Source organism: Morus notabilis, unplaced genomic scaffold (genome assembly GCF_000414095.1).
Source record: "Morus notabilis unplaced genomic scaffold, ASM41409v2 Scaffold4188, whole genome shotgun sequence".
Classification (NCBI taxonomy): domain Eukaryota; kingdom Viridiplantae; phylum Streptophyta; class Magnoliopsida; order Rosales; family Moraceae; genus Morus; species Morus notabilis.
The window spans coordinates 63986-79807 of NW_010360895.1; the positions used below are offsets into that span (position 1 = coordinate 63986).

The following is a 15822-nucleotide window of genomic DNA, read 5'->3' on the forward strand; positions in this document are numbered from 1 at the left end:
TAGAAATATTCAATTCAATTCAACACAAACATTTAATCAAAGATCACCGATATTGTTTTTTTTTTTTTCAATTAAAAAAAATCATTGTGGAAGAGAAGAAACCGTCTCAAATTCAAATTAGTATAGCTTTACGTGGGAATACAAACACATATGGTCGTGTGAAACGTTTATTGTATATATTTTTAGTTTCATGAAATGTGTAACGAACCAAAAGGTGTCCTCTATTATTTAGTTATGTCACTTTCTTGTATAGACCTCAAAATTGAATACAAGTACAAGTTGAATAAATTCACACCAATGCTTTCTGAATTTTAGAGTCATTCTAAGTAATTTACTTCTTAAATTTTGAATTATAATCCTACTTATATTCTTAATGGTTAGAATTCCTATTAAAACCATGTAGAAAAAGTTAAAATTAAATGTGGTCACGTGATTTTTTTGTTTGTTTTTAATAAATAATTTTAATAAATTTTGGAATCAAACTGAAAATAACCTTAAAATTAAAAAAATGCTGGTGATATAATCTTTAAATATATATATATATATATGGAGAGTACTATTGTTTTTTTTTTTTTTTTTGGATAATTGGAGAGTACTATTGTTCTTAAAATGGCTTAATAGAGATTTTTATGTTAAGAAAAAAATGGACTAGGGTAACAAGTATAGTCAAAATAATCAACCCATTCCTTGAAAAGAATTCTCTGATCCGTATGAAAATCAAATTGGTTCAACTTGCTTGTATTCTTTTCAAACTTTTATCCTATCGTTCTTTGTCTCCTTTCTGGAAAAATGAGGATTTTTCCTGATAATTAAGTGATCAGTACGAAAGGAAGACCACAAATTAATAATGAATACAATAATAACAATGACACATTTGTCAAATCAAACAAATAGAAAAGATAGGAAGCAACTCATTTCTTTTTCTTTTTGCAAAAACCTAATCATATTTTTAATTATAACCAAAAGACGTTGCAATAAAGAAACAGTAAATAATAAAATTATAATGGGAAAAAATGGCTAGAGATAATGGTGTTATAACTAATGAGAATGAAAGTTGGTGAAAAGGCAGTATGTAAATGAGCGGCCATTCGCCAAAAAACAAAGAGGAGCACGCCATAAAAATTCCCAAGCACATCATTTACATATTAGTTCTCCAATTAGGGAAATTCTCTAGCATGTCTAAACTATCAATACGTCAGATTTTTTTAACCGTTAAATTTACGTACTTTTAACTTTTACTTAATTTTATATAAATTCTACGGACAAAAAACATAACTTATCAATACGTTAACGCACCGAAAAAGATCCATTCATTATATAAAAACTTATTTAACTAATGATGACATATACAAAGACACTTGTACCTACTAACCCGTTTGTCTAATCTTATTTGCTTTACTTCCAAAATTACCGTACTATTTTCTAGATTTATACTAGTGATGCATGTTTAGTTTTTCTTTTATTTTTTTTTTATATAATTGGACGATGCATGTTTGGTTTTATCTAACTAAAATCACGCAGCAGAACGTGATACAAATATGACTTAAATCTGATACAACCTGATATAAAAGTTGAACGATGTGGCACTATTTCATTTGTTTGATAGGCTTTATATAATAATTTTAAAAAAAAAAATTGAACAGGTGATCCAAGTATAATTTGGAATTAATGACTTGACATAATTATCTTGTTTAAAGGAGTTTAGAGGCTGATATAAATTACTTGTTGTAGTTGATGGAACACCGAGTATAATAATAATAATAATATTATTATAATTATAATTATAATTATAATTATAATAATTATTTTTATTTTTATTTTTATTTTTATTATTATTTTTATTATTTTTATTTTTATTATTATTATTAGTATTAAGTTAGTTAATTTTTTAAACGTGTTACATGCTGGCATATATAGTGCTAGTTTGTTCCGTTGGAGACGTTTATTCATAGAGCTGATGCAGTGTTTGTAGGGGCGAATGCGCATCTTATCAATCACTCATAAAGACTCTTTTGACCAAACTCTTAGGCCCTATCCCAAAAACGAATCTCATGCTAAATTCTTTTTTACTTTCTCTTAGAAAATTAGATATGATAATAACAATAATACACTTACGTTTGAGAACCTGTTCAGGATTACTTTTAACCGTGGAAGAAAAAAAGCATAAATCAAGGCTTTTTAATTAGTGCTTAGATAATGTATGAAAATGAGCTTTTTTATTTGTAAAGATCTTTTGAACATGTTTAGTTAATAAGTCAAAAAATTTTATTATTTCAAAAAAAAAATAATAATGTAATAAAAAAAATATAGATGAAATTTTTAATTTGTTGTTTATAAATAAAAAGTTAAAAAGGTCAATTAAAAAGTTTTCCATGAGCTCTTTTCAAGTGCTTAATAAAAAAAATTAAAAAACATTCACTTTCATAATATCTATTCAAGCAGTTTCAAAAACAATTTTTGGATAAAATAAGCCAAAAACAGTTATTTTTAAACCAATCTAAAGAAGCCCGAGTAACCTGTAGTGAGTAATTAAGCACAAAAATACAAAGATTCTGAAACTATCTAGGCAGAGAAAGCACTATTTTGTGATACCTTTGTTGGTTAGAAACTTTTTGGACAGAGTTCTCCTTTTAATTTTATATAAAATAAAAGTATTATTTTCTAGGTAACACATCTTTTGCTATAATTTAACAATACATAAAAGAACCAAAGTTCTTCTTTATGGGACTGCTATCTGACAGCCCCTCCATTTATTTTGTTTTCTTTTTTCCTTTTCTCTCTTTATTTTTTGTGAATTTATTTTTTAACAATACATAAAAGAACCAAAATTCTTCTCCCAACCCCTCCATTTAGTTTTTTTTTTTTCATTTTTTCATTTTTATCTTTATTTTTTGTGAGTGTTTTTTTTTTTACATTTTAATTTTTTTTGTGTCTTTAAAAATATGTTGTTCCTCACTTTACTCCTATGAGAATAATTTTTTTTCACATGTGTTCTAATTTTATTTTGATTGGTTAAAGTAATTATCTTCAAATGTGCCGCTACTTTTTTTTTTTTTTTCAATTGTTATCTTTACACACATTTCTTTTTAAAAATCCTTAAATGATTGTATAAATTAATTTCTCACTATTCAGTAAATAATAAACTCTTCAGGTGTCTCCATCACAGCAATACTTGCGGAGCATATTACAAGCGTAGTAATAAATAAATAATTCGTTATCTATACATCATACCACAATCCAAGCTACAATTATTTTTTTCCGGAAAAGAGAAAAAAATATTGCAAACACCAAGACAAACACAATGTTCTAACAGGACATCGAGTCACTATTGGACAACCGATGTCACTAATAGATTTGAATTAAATACTTAAAATGTAAATAGTATGTGTAGGATCCACATATGAAGACACCTAAAAAAGTATATCAAATCAAGCACACGTCTTCTTCATTGATGGAATCAAATGAACCTCTAGAAACCCATGGCACCAAAGATTACAAATGGAGTGTGATACATATGTTCCATCAAAACAAGATTATTGGTATCAAATAGTATATTGAGTCCAAATCTATTGTCTCATTTTCTTATCATATTAGCTATATATCCTAGGGCCGGTAATATGGATCACGACACGACAACACGACTCGAAAACGACACGAATTTCGCGGGTTAGGGTTGAGAAAAAAGATATTCGGGTCATAATTGGGTCGACCTGAAATTGACACGAAAAACACAGGTCAATTTCGGGTTGGACCCACCTAACCTGAACACGATACGAAACTCGTAAAAAACTAAAAAATACATATAGTTTTCATTACATATTTTGATTTTATTATGAACTTATGATATCATGATAGTTATACTCAAAATCTTAGTATTATTTGCTTAATTTCAATGGATGTTATTGTATTTTAGTGTGTTATGAATTTTAAGTTATTTTTAATATGTAAAAAACTAAATAAAAGTATACAATTTTCATGTCAATTTCGGGTTCACGGGTCATTTTCGTGTCATGTCGTGTCAACCCGTAAAGTGGTCGTGTCGTGTTCGGGTTGCAGTTTTTAAAAAATTTCGTGTCACGGATCGTGTTTGGATTGACTGTAAATTTAAAAAGAAACGATCAAAATACGACACGTGACACGAATTGTCACTCCTAATATATCCCATCACTTCTTATTTATTCACATCATCTAAATTTATCAATTTGACCACATGAATAAAACTAAATATTAAAAATATTTAAGTGAAGCGACAAATATTAATTGGACAGATAACTAATGAGACAAGAAGTTATAAGACAACAAATATGAATCCAGACAGTGTGGTACTCGTTGGACTTTTAAGATGTACCAATTGATTTTAGCAAAAATAAATTTTAATTAATTAATTAATTATTGTGGTTCTAGGCATAGACTAGAGGTACACCTACATACGACTCTACGATTTAGCTCGTATGTCTATTGTCTTCTTTTATATCCTTCTATTAATATAATGTCACATTAATTATAATATTTTAACTTACACGATATTTTGACATGTAATGATGCTATTTAAGGCATGAGTATCTAATTTAATTAGGTGTTGAGTTGATCAAATTCTCCCACTCCACGTTCAAAAAGATAAATAATAAAACTCCTCCACTTGACGAAGTTATGGTGTCCTTTTAAAAATGTTTGTTTCCTTGCGACAATGGCAGGTAAGGCTAGTTTTCCTGGCCTATCAATTAATTGACAATCTTTTGAATTGGTTGAAAAAGGTAGAGATCCCCACTTAAATGAGCCTTCAATTCTATACCTAGGAAACCTCATCCACGATATGAGCTATATAATATATATATATATATATATATATAGTGATATTAAGTCCCCACCATCTTGGTCTTCACAATCTTGAAGGTTAAAAAAAACCCAAAAGGTATCTCAGATTATATGTAGACACACACGTATAAATAATGGATATCCCAACTTAATTAAAACAATCCCTTAAAAAAACTTGATTAACATAAAATATAGCATGTAATGAAACTTTATTAATTAAAAAAATAATTCAGTTGAAAAATTTTGGGAGATTCTAAAAAGAAGTCCAATCTATGAGATGAGACATAAAACGCGGCACAAATCATTAGGTGACATATAAATAATTGCCATTGAACTTTCTATTTAGGTGATTATGTCATGTCGTTGCTTTTTACCTTAATAATTCCCAATAAGGATTTTTTGGGGCGTTTTGTGGGGTCCATCAATCCTATGGTCGGTTCCATATTCCAATCTATTAATATTTATTGGCCCCACCTTTTCTCATGTTGTGTTAATGTGTTGTGTTGTGTTGTGGCCTCCCACGTTATACACTCATACGGAGAACCCATGCCTTGCATGACTCATTTTTGTGACCTATCATGTCTATGTATACGCACATACAATAAATATATGTATATAAGGTATTAATTAGTGCATCTAACGTAACATATACAACAACATTAATGTATATGAACATAACATAACAAGCGTCTTTTTAATGTTGATGTTACATTTAATAATTGTTATGTTATTTTTTTTATTTTGAAATATTACGTTGAACGTCTATCTGGATAGATCATAAAACAAAACAAAAAAAAAGTTTTATAAGTGTGACTCATTCCTAATATGAATGCTCTTATCTCCTTTTTATTGTTTTTTTTTTAGTTATTTTATTGAGTTGTAACACTTGTTCTTTTGTTGCGGTTTCCATCTTGTAAAATTTTTATAAGTTTTATTCCATGGAGCCAGTCATTTATTAATCGTTACTGACTTTTTGAGCAACTGACGTAATGCAAATGAATGAGGACAAGTAGTGAAAAGAAATCATGTATTGATTAATATGTATTTTCTGTATGTGAGGCAGTTTTCAAGGTTCATACGACTCTTATGGAATAATCAAATAAAGATATTACAATTTTTATTAACCATGCATTAAAATTTGATTTGTTTTCTGCAATTAAATTTTGGTTGACGTGAATCATAATATCTTAATAGGGGATATTACAATTATTTTAATCATAAAATCGAAACGTGTATGACTACTGATAAAAATATAAAAACATACCCTAAGAAAATTTTTTCTTAAAAAAAAAAAGAAGATTTCTTATTTAAGTTCTGCCATCCATCCTATGATCTCCACTTTGATTGAGTATTTAATTCTGACAAGTTTTCTTAACAAAGAAGTTTGAACAAAACTACTCAATAATCCGTTTTCTTTTTCCTTTTTTTTTTTTTTTTTTTTTGAAACTTGATTGATGATGTTCTCATCATCATAAAAATGATAATTAATATTAACTAATCTCGAGCAAGAATGCTATATATACACACACAAACACAAACATATATATGCATATGAGAAAAAAAAAATGGTAAAGATATGACACTACCATATTGAATTTATATTGAAAAGTGACTCTCAAAAGTTGATCAAAATGTGAAATACAATGTGAACTACGTAGAACCGAAGTTTTACCTTCACATATTGAAGAACTCCAACAAAAAAGAAAAAAAGAAAAAAGAAGAGCAATTCAATTCACCAATCTACATGCTGCTAATTTCTTTTCCTATTTTTAATCCTAAGAACTCCATGTGTTCTTGTTCTATTTGCATTTTCTTTTCTGAAATGATTATTCCTTGTTCTAAAAATTTTTATTAAAAACTTTGTAAAGATGATCATAATGACTATTGATCCGTTCTTTTGAGAAAACAAGTATATCGTCAATATATACTAGGCAGAATTTTTAAAATTCTGGAGTATTAAATATCTAATCCATTTTTCCCTGAAATATACTAGGGACATTTTTTAATCCAAAAAAGCATTACTAACCATTCATAATGTCTAAGAAGCTACTCAACTTAATTTACCAAAGTAACTTCGAATAACTCCTAGCAAACTTCTTCATGAGAACATATATGTACATAGTACATACAACCACAATTTAGCAAAAATAAAAATAAAAATAAAAATAATAACAATAGTAAATAACACAAAAGTCAAAAAGATATCTCTCCACATACATACATAGTAACAACTCATGTCACAGTCATATGTAGGGTCGGCAATATGGGTCATGACATAATAATACGATTCAAAAATGACACGAATTTCGCGGGTTAGGATTGAAAAAAAAGAGGTTCGGATCAAAATTTGATCGACCTGAAATTGACACGAAGATCACAAGTCAATTTCAGGTTCGAATCAAAATTGTGTTATGAATTTTAAATTATTTCTAATATGTAAAAAACTAAATAACAGTATACAATTTTCGTGTTAATGCCGGGTTCACAGGTCAATTTCGTGCCACGGATCATTTTTGTATCGTGTCGTGTCAACCCAAAAAGTTATTGTGTCGTGTTCATGTTACAGTTTTTAAAAAATTTCGTGTCACGGATCGTGTTCGGGTTAACTGCAAATTTAAAAATAAACGATCAAAACATGACATGTGATATGACCCCTAATCATATGGCAGTACTTATTATGCATGATCATATATATACATATATATATATATATATGTATAATGTCCATCTTTACCGGTGAATGTAGTCATTATTGGGGTACCCTAAAAACTAAAAAGGGATTGCCCTACTAAATATGGACCAAAGGGAATGGCATCAAATCCTATTTCTAACTGAAACCCGTGAGCCCCCCCAACCACCAAGTCAGCCTCAGTCTACTTTCCACAAAACCCCACGCCTCCACCAATTTGACTAGGAAATGCCATTCTTTTGAATTGAAATCATTAAGAGAGAGAGAGAGAGAGAGAGAGAGAGAGAGAGAGAGAGCTTAAACACATTAAACAATAAAGTCACAAAGTCAGTCTCTACCCCCAATATCACCTCCATGTTGCCCCATACTCAAAGCATGCTTGAAACCATACCAAAACATGCATTCTCACCAAAAGAAAAAAGAAAAGGGTTCAAAAACCCAACAACCTTTAAATAATTCTCTATTTAATATTATATCAACAATCAATTCAATGGTCATTTTCATGCCAACAACAACAAGAACAAGAATTTCAAAATGCAAAAACAAATTTCATTCTATTTTCTTTTTTTTCCCAGTAAAAAAGTAGGGGTAATCAGATATTACAAGAAAAACAAAAGATAACAACCACATATCTCTGTCCATATATATATATATTTTTTTTTACTTTTTCCTTTTTCCTCTCTAACATATTGGGGTGGAGGAGGAGGAAAAAAAAACACCCAAGTCTATACCCCGCCCCCATAACAATGAAGTAATTAATAAAACAACCCCATGATTTAATCAAACAAAACCTATTTGATCATGATTCTCTAATACCCTGAACCTTTTACTTTTTGACTATGTACAAAAAAAAAAAAAAAAACAATTTGGACACAAAATTTCCCCCATGTGCTATACATTCACATATATAAAGCTCATGTCGTTTGGGCATGGGAAAATGGATAGAACTTCGGCCTATTAAGGGGAAACCCACCAACTGCTTTTGAGTCTTTGGTATTGTTGGAATTAGTACTAGTGTTTGTGGCGGCGGCCGCGGTGGTGGTGGCGGTGGTGGTGGTTGCGACGCGCTCGCAGGAGGGACACATGGTGAGAGTGGTGGCAGGCAATTGCATATAAAAGGGGTTTGAGGTCTTCAAAGCTCTCAGCTCTTGAAGCTCCTTGTGAAGTCTCCTGTTCTCCTCTGTTAATGTTTCGCAACACCTCTTCAAGTACTCACAGTCCACCTCCGTTTGCTTCAATTTTGTCCTAAAAAGTCGCCAAAAACTAAAATTTCAACACACTTGTGGGACTTTTAAACACGACCAAAAAAGACATATCACAAGAAAAAATAAATGAATAAATCTAACACATTTTATGAGGTAGATCTAATTTGAAAGTATATATTATTAACCAAACAGATGATTTTCAGATAAAACTGTATAAAAAAGGTAAATTATCCCGAAAAAGATCAAGTTTATTTCTCCCTATATTCAATAACAATTCAATTAAAGCATTATTTTAAAAAAAAAATGTTACTTGTTGAAGTTAAAAAATAATAAAGAAACAGAGATAACAAATATAAAATTATTTTTCTGGATCCAAGGAAATTTATACAATATATATATATATATAGAATATATATAGAATACCTTGCTCTTCTGTTCTGGAACCAAACTTCTACTTGGCGAGGACGGAGGTTGAGTTGTTTGGCTAGAGCTATCTTCTGCTTCTGCATAACTCAAAAATCAAAAATCAAAAAACTAAAACTAAAAGTTTTTCCTTTTCATTTTTTCATTTATATTAAATTAATATCTTGATAAGAAATTATTTTTAACTCTTTTATTTTCGCAGGTTTAAATAAAAAAAATTTGAGTTCTTGTTCAGAGGTACTAACAGGATTGAGAGTGTTGTGTTCTTTGAAGCTTTCTTCAAGAAAAGCAGATTGGTCTTTGGAGAGCCTCAGCTTCTTCCTGTTTGCGCCGTTTGCCTCGTCCTCGTCGCTCGCTCTCGAATTCGAATTCCTCTCTCCTTCTCCTTCAGAGATATACTGATCTCTTTTGTAGTTATTATTGTTGCCATTATTTTTGTTGCCGCTGCTGTACAAGCACATCTCCATCGGAAAAGATGACGCTCCGCTGTTTGAATTCGGCGACGACCCTTCCTCTGCCGCCGCCTCCTCTGCCGCCGCCGCCGCCGCCGTTATTTTCGGGATCCTGTTCAGTTCCAGCCCACCACTGCCGCGCTCTGTACATATATTTTATTTTCGGAGAATAATGATACAGTTTTGAACCGTTAGATTTTTATGAAATCTGTAATCTAACGAATTCTGTATATACAATTTCGGAAAATAATGATACTTGAACCGTTAGATTTTCAATAAATCTGTAATCTAACGAATTCTGTATATACAATTTCGGAAAATACTGATCCTTGAACCGTTAGATTTTTATGAAATCTGTAATCTAACGAACTCTGTATATACATTTTCGGAAAATAATGATACAGTTGTAAACCGTTAAGATTTTTAGAAGATATAAATAAATAAATAAAAAAAGAACACTCCTATATTCTATCACACTATAAAAACTAAAATATATATATATATATCATTTTTTTCATGTAAATAATACACTTTTCGTCCCTAAAAAAATGTCACCCTTTTCCACTTGTAAAGTTCTTTTTTTCCTTCTTTCTTCTAAACCAATATTTTATTTTTATCGAAATTTACCAAGAAATGTGCAATATTGTAATTTGCTATATAATCTCACCCAAAAATACAAAAAAAAAAGAATATATATATATACCAATATTTAAAAAAATCTCAACTCTTTTAGAAAAAAAAAAAAGTACAGTCGTCACGTTTATTTCGATTTTTAGTAAAGAAAATGCAAAGTACAGACACATAATCTCACTGTAAAAATTCCCAAAATAAAAAAAGAAAAAAGAAAAAATAATTTTAATATCGTTTGAAAGTCTCACCGGCTGTGTCGGCGGGGGAAGAAGACCAAGGGAAGCCATGGGTTGTTGTTGTTGTCGTACGAGGAACCGGAGAGAGAGGAAGAAGATCGAGCTGAACCGGAGGGGAGGAACCGGGCTTGTTGTCGTTTCCAATAACATTCTCAATCTGGGCAATACAAACGACGTCGTTTCGAATCCCCTGCTGTTCTTTCTCCTTAAGTTCTTCCGGTTCCTCTTGCTCTTTCGCTCTCCCTCCTCCCTCCTCTCCGGTTCTTGAAGGACCAATCGACAAGTCCATGCAAAACGCAGAACTTTTGTTGTCGTTTTCGCGCTGGTGCTTCTCTAAGAACCCAAAGGGCTTGGGAGGGTCTCCTAAGCTTAAACCCAGCTCCATAAATTCATATGCAGAGAGAAAATAACCAAAAAATAGGGAGAAAAAACAGAGAGAAAAGGGTAGAGAGAGAGAGAGAGAGTAGAGAGAGAGAGAGCCTGAAATGGGGTTTTGGAATGAAGCAACCAGGAAGAGTCTTTATAGAGGTAATAATAAATTTTCTCATCTGTCAAAAATATTGTACAAAGCAGACAGATCTCTAAACAGTCCTTTTTAGTTTTTAGCACTTTATTATTTATTATTATTTTGTTCAGGAATGTTATTGAGTTTTCTTTTCTTTTTTTTTTTCTTTTTGCTTTTTGGTGTCATTCATTATTATTGCTATTATTATTTACTCCATCCCATATAATTATTTTGCTTTGTGGGAAACCAGTTTGACCGACAACCCTCACCAAGGTTGACAAACACACGTGAAAGCCTAATGTTATTAGAGAGAGAAAATAAAAAGGAAAAAAATTAGAAAAAAGATTAAGAAAAGATTGTTAAAAATTAAAAAAAAAAATTTGGTCCCACAATCTCATGACACTTATCCATAGCGCGTGATTATCAGTCAATCAGAAAGGGGACCGCAGGGAGAGGCTGATTTTAAGTGCCAATTATTAGCTTTTTCTTTTTCATTTCTTTTTCATTTTTTCTTAACAATATTGCAATTACAATAAATTAGAGTAATGGCATATTTACGTAGTTAAAATGGACATGAATCAGAATAAATATAATTCAGAGGGGATAAAATTTTGAGTGAGTAATTTTATTTATTTCATTGATTCGAGTTTAAAATTTGAGTTTTATTACAGTAAAAAACTCTTAAAAACAGTCACATCTAATCTTTTTACGACAGTAAAAAACTCTCACATAAAATAACATCTCAACTCGAATTAAAAACTCGAATCAGCGAGCTAAACAGGCCCTAAAATTATAATAAGTTGTTTACTTAGTGACAAGATTCAGAATCGGAGTTACTTCGAATCTCATTCATGCGTTTACTTACACTCAGAATTAAAAAGAACTAGTGTAAAAGTACTAATCCCGTTAATTTCACTCCGATAAAAAAGAGCGAGCAAACATTGGATTGACTCTCATGTCTCACTTTCATTTCTCAATCGTGGTAAGTAAACATATCATAAGATTGTTAGCACCTATTTTAGCTAAAATAGATAGGAATTCTCTAAATTTTAACTAAATTCTAGCTAAAATTTTTAGAAAGCTATTTTAGCTAATAATTTTTTAGTGACTCACTCCAATCATACTCTTTATTTTAGCTAAATATAATTTATTTTAATAATTATCAAATTGAACCCAGTCTAACAAAACCAACATTTAGCTTAAAAAGAAAAATTTTAAAGTTTGAACAGCACACATGTTTCAAACAAAAAAATTCATAGAATGAGACCTGAATTCAAATTCCACAATATTTCAAAACCCACATTATTTAAACTCAAAAGCTCAAATCATTCTGATTTAAACTCTCATATCAAACAGATCCTAAATAGTAAAGACTACATAACACAATGTTAACATAACTTCATAAAACATATATATCTATATAGATATATATATATATATATATATATATATATATATATTAACATCTTTTGGTCTTGCTTTTTTTCCCCTCAAAATTAGGATTTATCATGCATTTAAAAAGAGTAATAGAACAATCCATCTTTATCTTCTTATACTCTCACTATATACTATTAACTCATTTACTTGGAGGACTTTCCTCTATTTAACGAAATCGTTATTGTACAAAACACTTTATTTTAACAATAATATTTTCAAATTTTAAAAGACAAGATGTTGTAATAACACATCAAAAAATATTAGTATTACTTTTTTGTCACGTTCTTTATCACTCTCAATATTCACTATTTGACACGTGTACTCTATTAACACGATATATTATTATTTAAACAGAAAATAAGATAATAGAGTTCACGTGTTAAACAATAAATGCAGTGAGTGATTAAGAGAGTGACAAAAAGTGATGTTGGTTGCTGACGGTGGAATTTCGTCAACAAGATTATACCGGATTACCTCTCGGTGGTCCGTTGGGTTACCAGCCAAAACTAATTATATTCTCATATTTATGCAACTGATTGTCTTGGTTTTTTAGGGATATTGAAAGACGTATCGATTTGTCGTTAGAAACGAAAGTAGAAAGACATGCGGGTTTATAGTGGTTCACTCTATCAAAAAAAAGCTACATAGGATTTTGTGGATGGCTTCAACTTAGCCGTTGGACTACGGATGTATCGGGCAGAGAACTCTTTCTGAATGCCCAAATCGTCACAAAATTTACGTGTCGAGGCATTATGAAATTGCTTTCCATTGTCAGACACAATCTAATGTGGAACCCCAAACATGCATACAATGTTGTTCTAGATGAAGCTCGTGCAGATAGCCTCTGTGGTCGAAGTAAGAGCTTTCACCTCGGCCCACTTAGTGTAATAGTCTACAGGGACGATGGCAAACTTAAAACCTCCCGGTGCGAGGTGCGAAGGTCTAATCAGGTCGACCCCTAATTTGGCAAAAGGTCATGGGCTAAGAATGGAAGTTAGGTTTTCTAGGGGTGCTCTAGGAATCGTGGCTTATCGTTGGCACTTATCGCAACACCGAGCATATTGATACGCGTCTTTTTTAAGCGTAGGCCAATAGTTCCCTCGTTGGCTCTTTATTATCTACCCCAATTTTCACCAACTGCTCGATTGGTTGGGACCATGTAATATCCTCTTCGATTCTAGGATCTATGTCCTCAACTGGTCCTTGATGTACCATTCTCGCTTCTTGTCTCCCCGGTTGATCATATCCACGTATGGCATCTGAGTATGCGACCCAGGATTCATACTGATTGCTCTTCATTTCTCCTACGACATTAGGGGTTAGAAACTTAGCCTTTTGATGGTAGACAGATGTTATTACTCTTAGCGCCTAAAAGACGGCCTCCCGATCACGGCGTTGTACTGTGAGCCTCCTTTAATTACCACAAAATTCACCATAGTAGTTGTATGCCTAGGCTTTTCTCCTGCAGTTTTAAGCAGCCTGATTGTTCCTTAGGGGGATGACCGAATCCCCTGTGAACCCATATAATGGCCGGGATGTTTTCTCCAGTTGCTCCTTCGAGTTCCCCATCTTTTTCAGGCAATCGAAGTACATGATGTCCACCGAGCTCCCGTTGTCCATGAGGATTCTGTAGATAGTGTGGTTTCCAATCACTGTCTCTACTACCAAGGCATCATTATGGGGGAAATGGACCCTATTCGCGTCTTCTTCAGTGAATATCACTTCAGTACCACCAAATTTTGTTGTCTTTGTTGGCTTGGCAGTTGAGACGTTCCAAAACCTCTATTCGTACACGTCTATTGCCTCATGGGCATAAGTCTTCTAGGATCTTCTTGAATCCCCCCCAAGATATGGTCTCCCATGGATGGTCCTTATGACACCGACTGGCTCACGGTCTTCTCCCTGCCGATTATCCTCCCGGCACCTACCGTCGTTTCCGTGACCATGGCCTCTCCTATCAGCTTTAAATGCTTGCAACCTCCCCTCGCGGATTAGTCTTTTGATCTCATCCTTCAGGTCGGTGCAGTCGTTGGTGTTGTGGCTGACGTTTCTGTGGAACCTGCAGTATTTGTTTTGATTCCTTCGGTTTGGATCTGACTGCATTGGTTCTGGTCGGCGCAACAGGTTTCCTCGGCCGACCTGATTGAATACCTTTTCGACCTCTTAATAACATGTCTGCCTAAAAATCAAGGTTTTCATATAGACACGGGGGGCAGCAGGGGTCTACGGACCACACAAAAAAATGTTAAACGTCGACATCTCCAAGTTGACGAGACGATAACTTAAAAAGATTTTAAAGAATCTGCCTGCTCTAAGTGGCATTTAAACATCAAGAACGTCGACCTCTCCAAGGAGAAGAGACGATTGCTTAGCAAAATTTTAAGGAATTTGCCCTAAGGGGTATTTAAAACGCCGACATCTCCAAGGAGAAAGGGCAATCATTTGACATTCTAAGAAATTTGCTAGAATAAGCCCTAAAAGGCACTAACGATAGAATATCTAAAAATAAAAGCAGTAGTGTATTATATATCAATTACGAAAAAATATACAAGTTGGTGGGCTAAGAACCCATTATCTAAAAAAAACAAACAAAAAATACATGAAGCATGCTCTCAATCCTCGCTGCTACCAACCAAACCATCTCCGCTGCCGGGCTGAGAAGAGCCGTCGCCGTCTACAGGAGGAGGAGGAGTATACAGGAAACCCAAGTCCCACTCGGGGTGGTGTCGTCTGATTAGTTCCACTACATGTTCCCCGGCGGACTGAAAATCCTTTGTGCGAATTTCAATAAGCTCCTCAGAAGTCATGAACTCTTAAATATTTTTCTCACGCTTGGCAGTGAAGTTTTCCAAGTTCAAATCATTTTTACCCGCCGCGAGCTCGGCTTCTTTCTTCCCCCTCTCGCCTTCAGCTTTCCCCTCGGTAAAGTATTTCTTCAATAAGCTGAAGAGACACGATCCAACGGCCCAGATTCATCCATTTAAATAAAAGCCCAGGTCAGCATGGCGATCGAACTGATGTGACGTTTGCACTTCTCGAAGCATCAGAACCATCATTACAAGGGAGGTTCAGAGTTAGGCTCCCACGCCCGAAGCAAACGGAAAGGCCAGAGCAAATCCCAGCCTAGTATGAGGCAGTCCAAAGAAAAGCCTCAACTTGGGGGGGAGCTGTTGTGTGGGAAAATATACGTTGACACGTCAGATGATGACTATGCTCCACGTGGCCGTAAACTCACCACGTCAGTTAGATGTCGACGCCTAAAGCTCATTTCCTCCTCCACCATTTGGTAAAAAGGCCGATCGTATGGGACAATTCATGAGACCGTCGACTCTACATACAGTCGAGGCTTACATGATTTGTTCGCAGCTGGAGCGGTATCGTGAGGGGGTCAACCGAGACAGAGGCCGCTCCCTGTGAAGTATAGTGTAGG

General features: G+C 33.0%; 1 protein-coding gene across 1 annotated transcript; it reads right to left on the minus strand.

Moving 5' to 3' along the window:
- Nucleotides 1–8160: 8160 nt before the first annotated feature.
- LOC21385987 (homeobox-leucine zipper protein HOX11) lies at nucleotides 8161–10911 on the minus strand. The gene is made up of 4 exons (XM_010097578.2): nucleotides 10463–10911; nucleotides 9378–9727; nucleotides 9133–9212; nucleotides 8161–8749 (listed from the first exon to the last, which is right to left on the minus strand). The coding sequence occupies exons 1-4, from the start codon at nucleotides 10833–10835 to the stop codon at nucleotides 8419–8421; spliced, it is 1134 nt and encodes a 377-aa protein (XP_010095880.1). The 5' UTR covers nucleotides 10836–10911; the 3' UTR covers nucleotides 8161–8418.
- Nucleotides 10912–15822: the final 4911 nt, after the last annotated feature.

Bases quoted from the DNA above. Each gene is read 5' to 3' on its own strand.
- LOC21385987 (XM_010097578.2), bottom strand. From the start codon at position 10,835: ATGGAGCTGGGTTTAAGCTTAGGAGACCCTCCCAAGCCCTTTGGGTTC. The intron at 9,728-10,462 runs GTGAGACTTTCA...ATATATGTACAG, and splicing joins TTCCCCCGCCGACACAGCCG to AGCGCGGCAGTGGTGGGCTG. The intron at 8,750-9,132 runs GTATTCTATATA...GCGACTTTTTAG, and splicing joins TTCCAGAACAGAAGAGCAAG to GACAAAATTGAAGCAAACGG.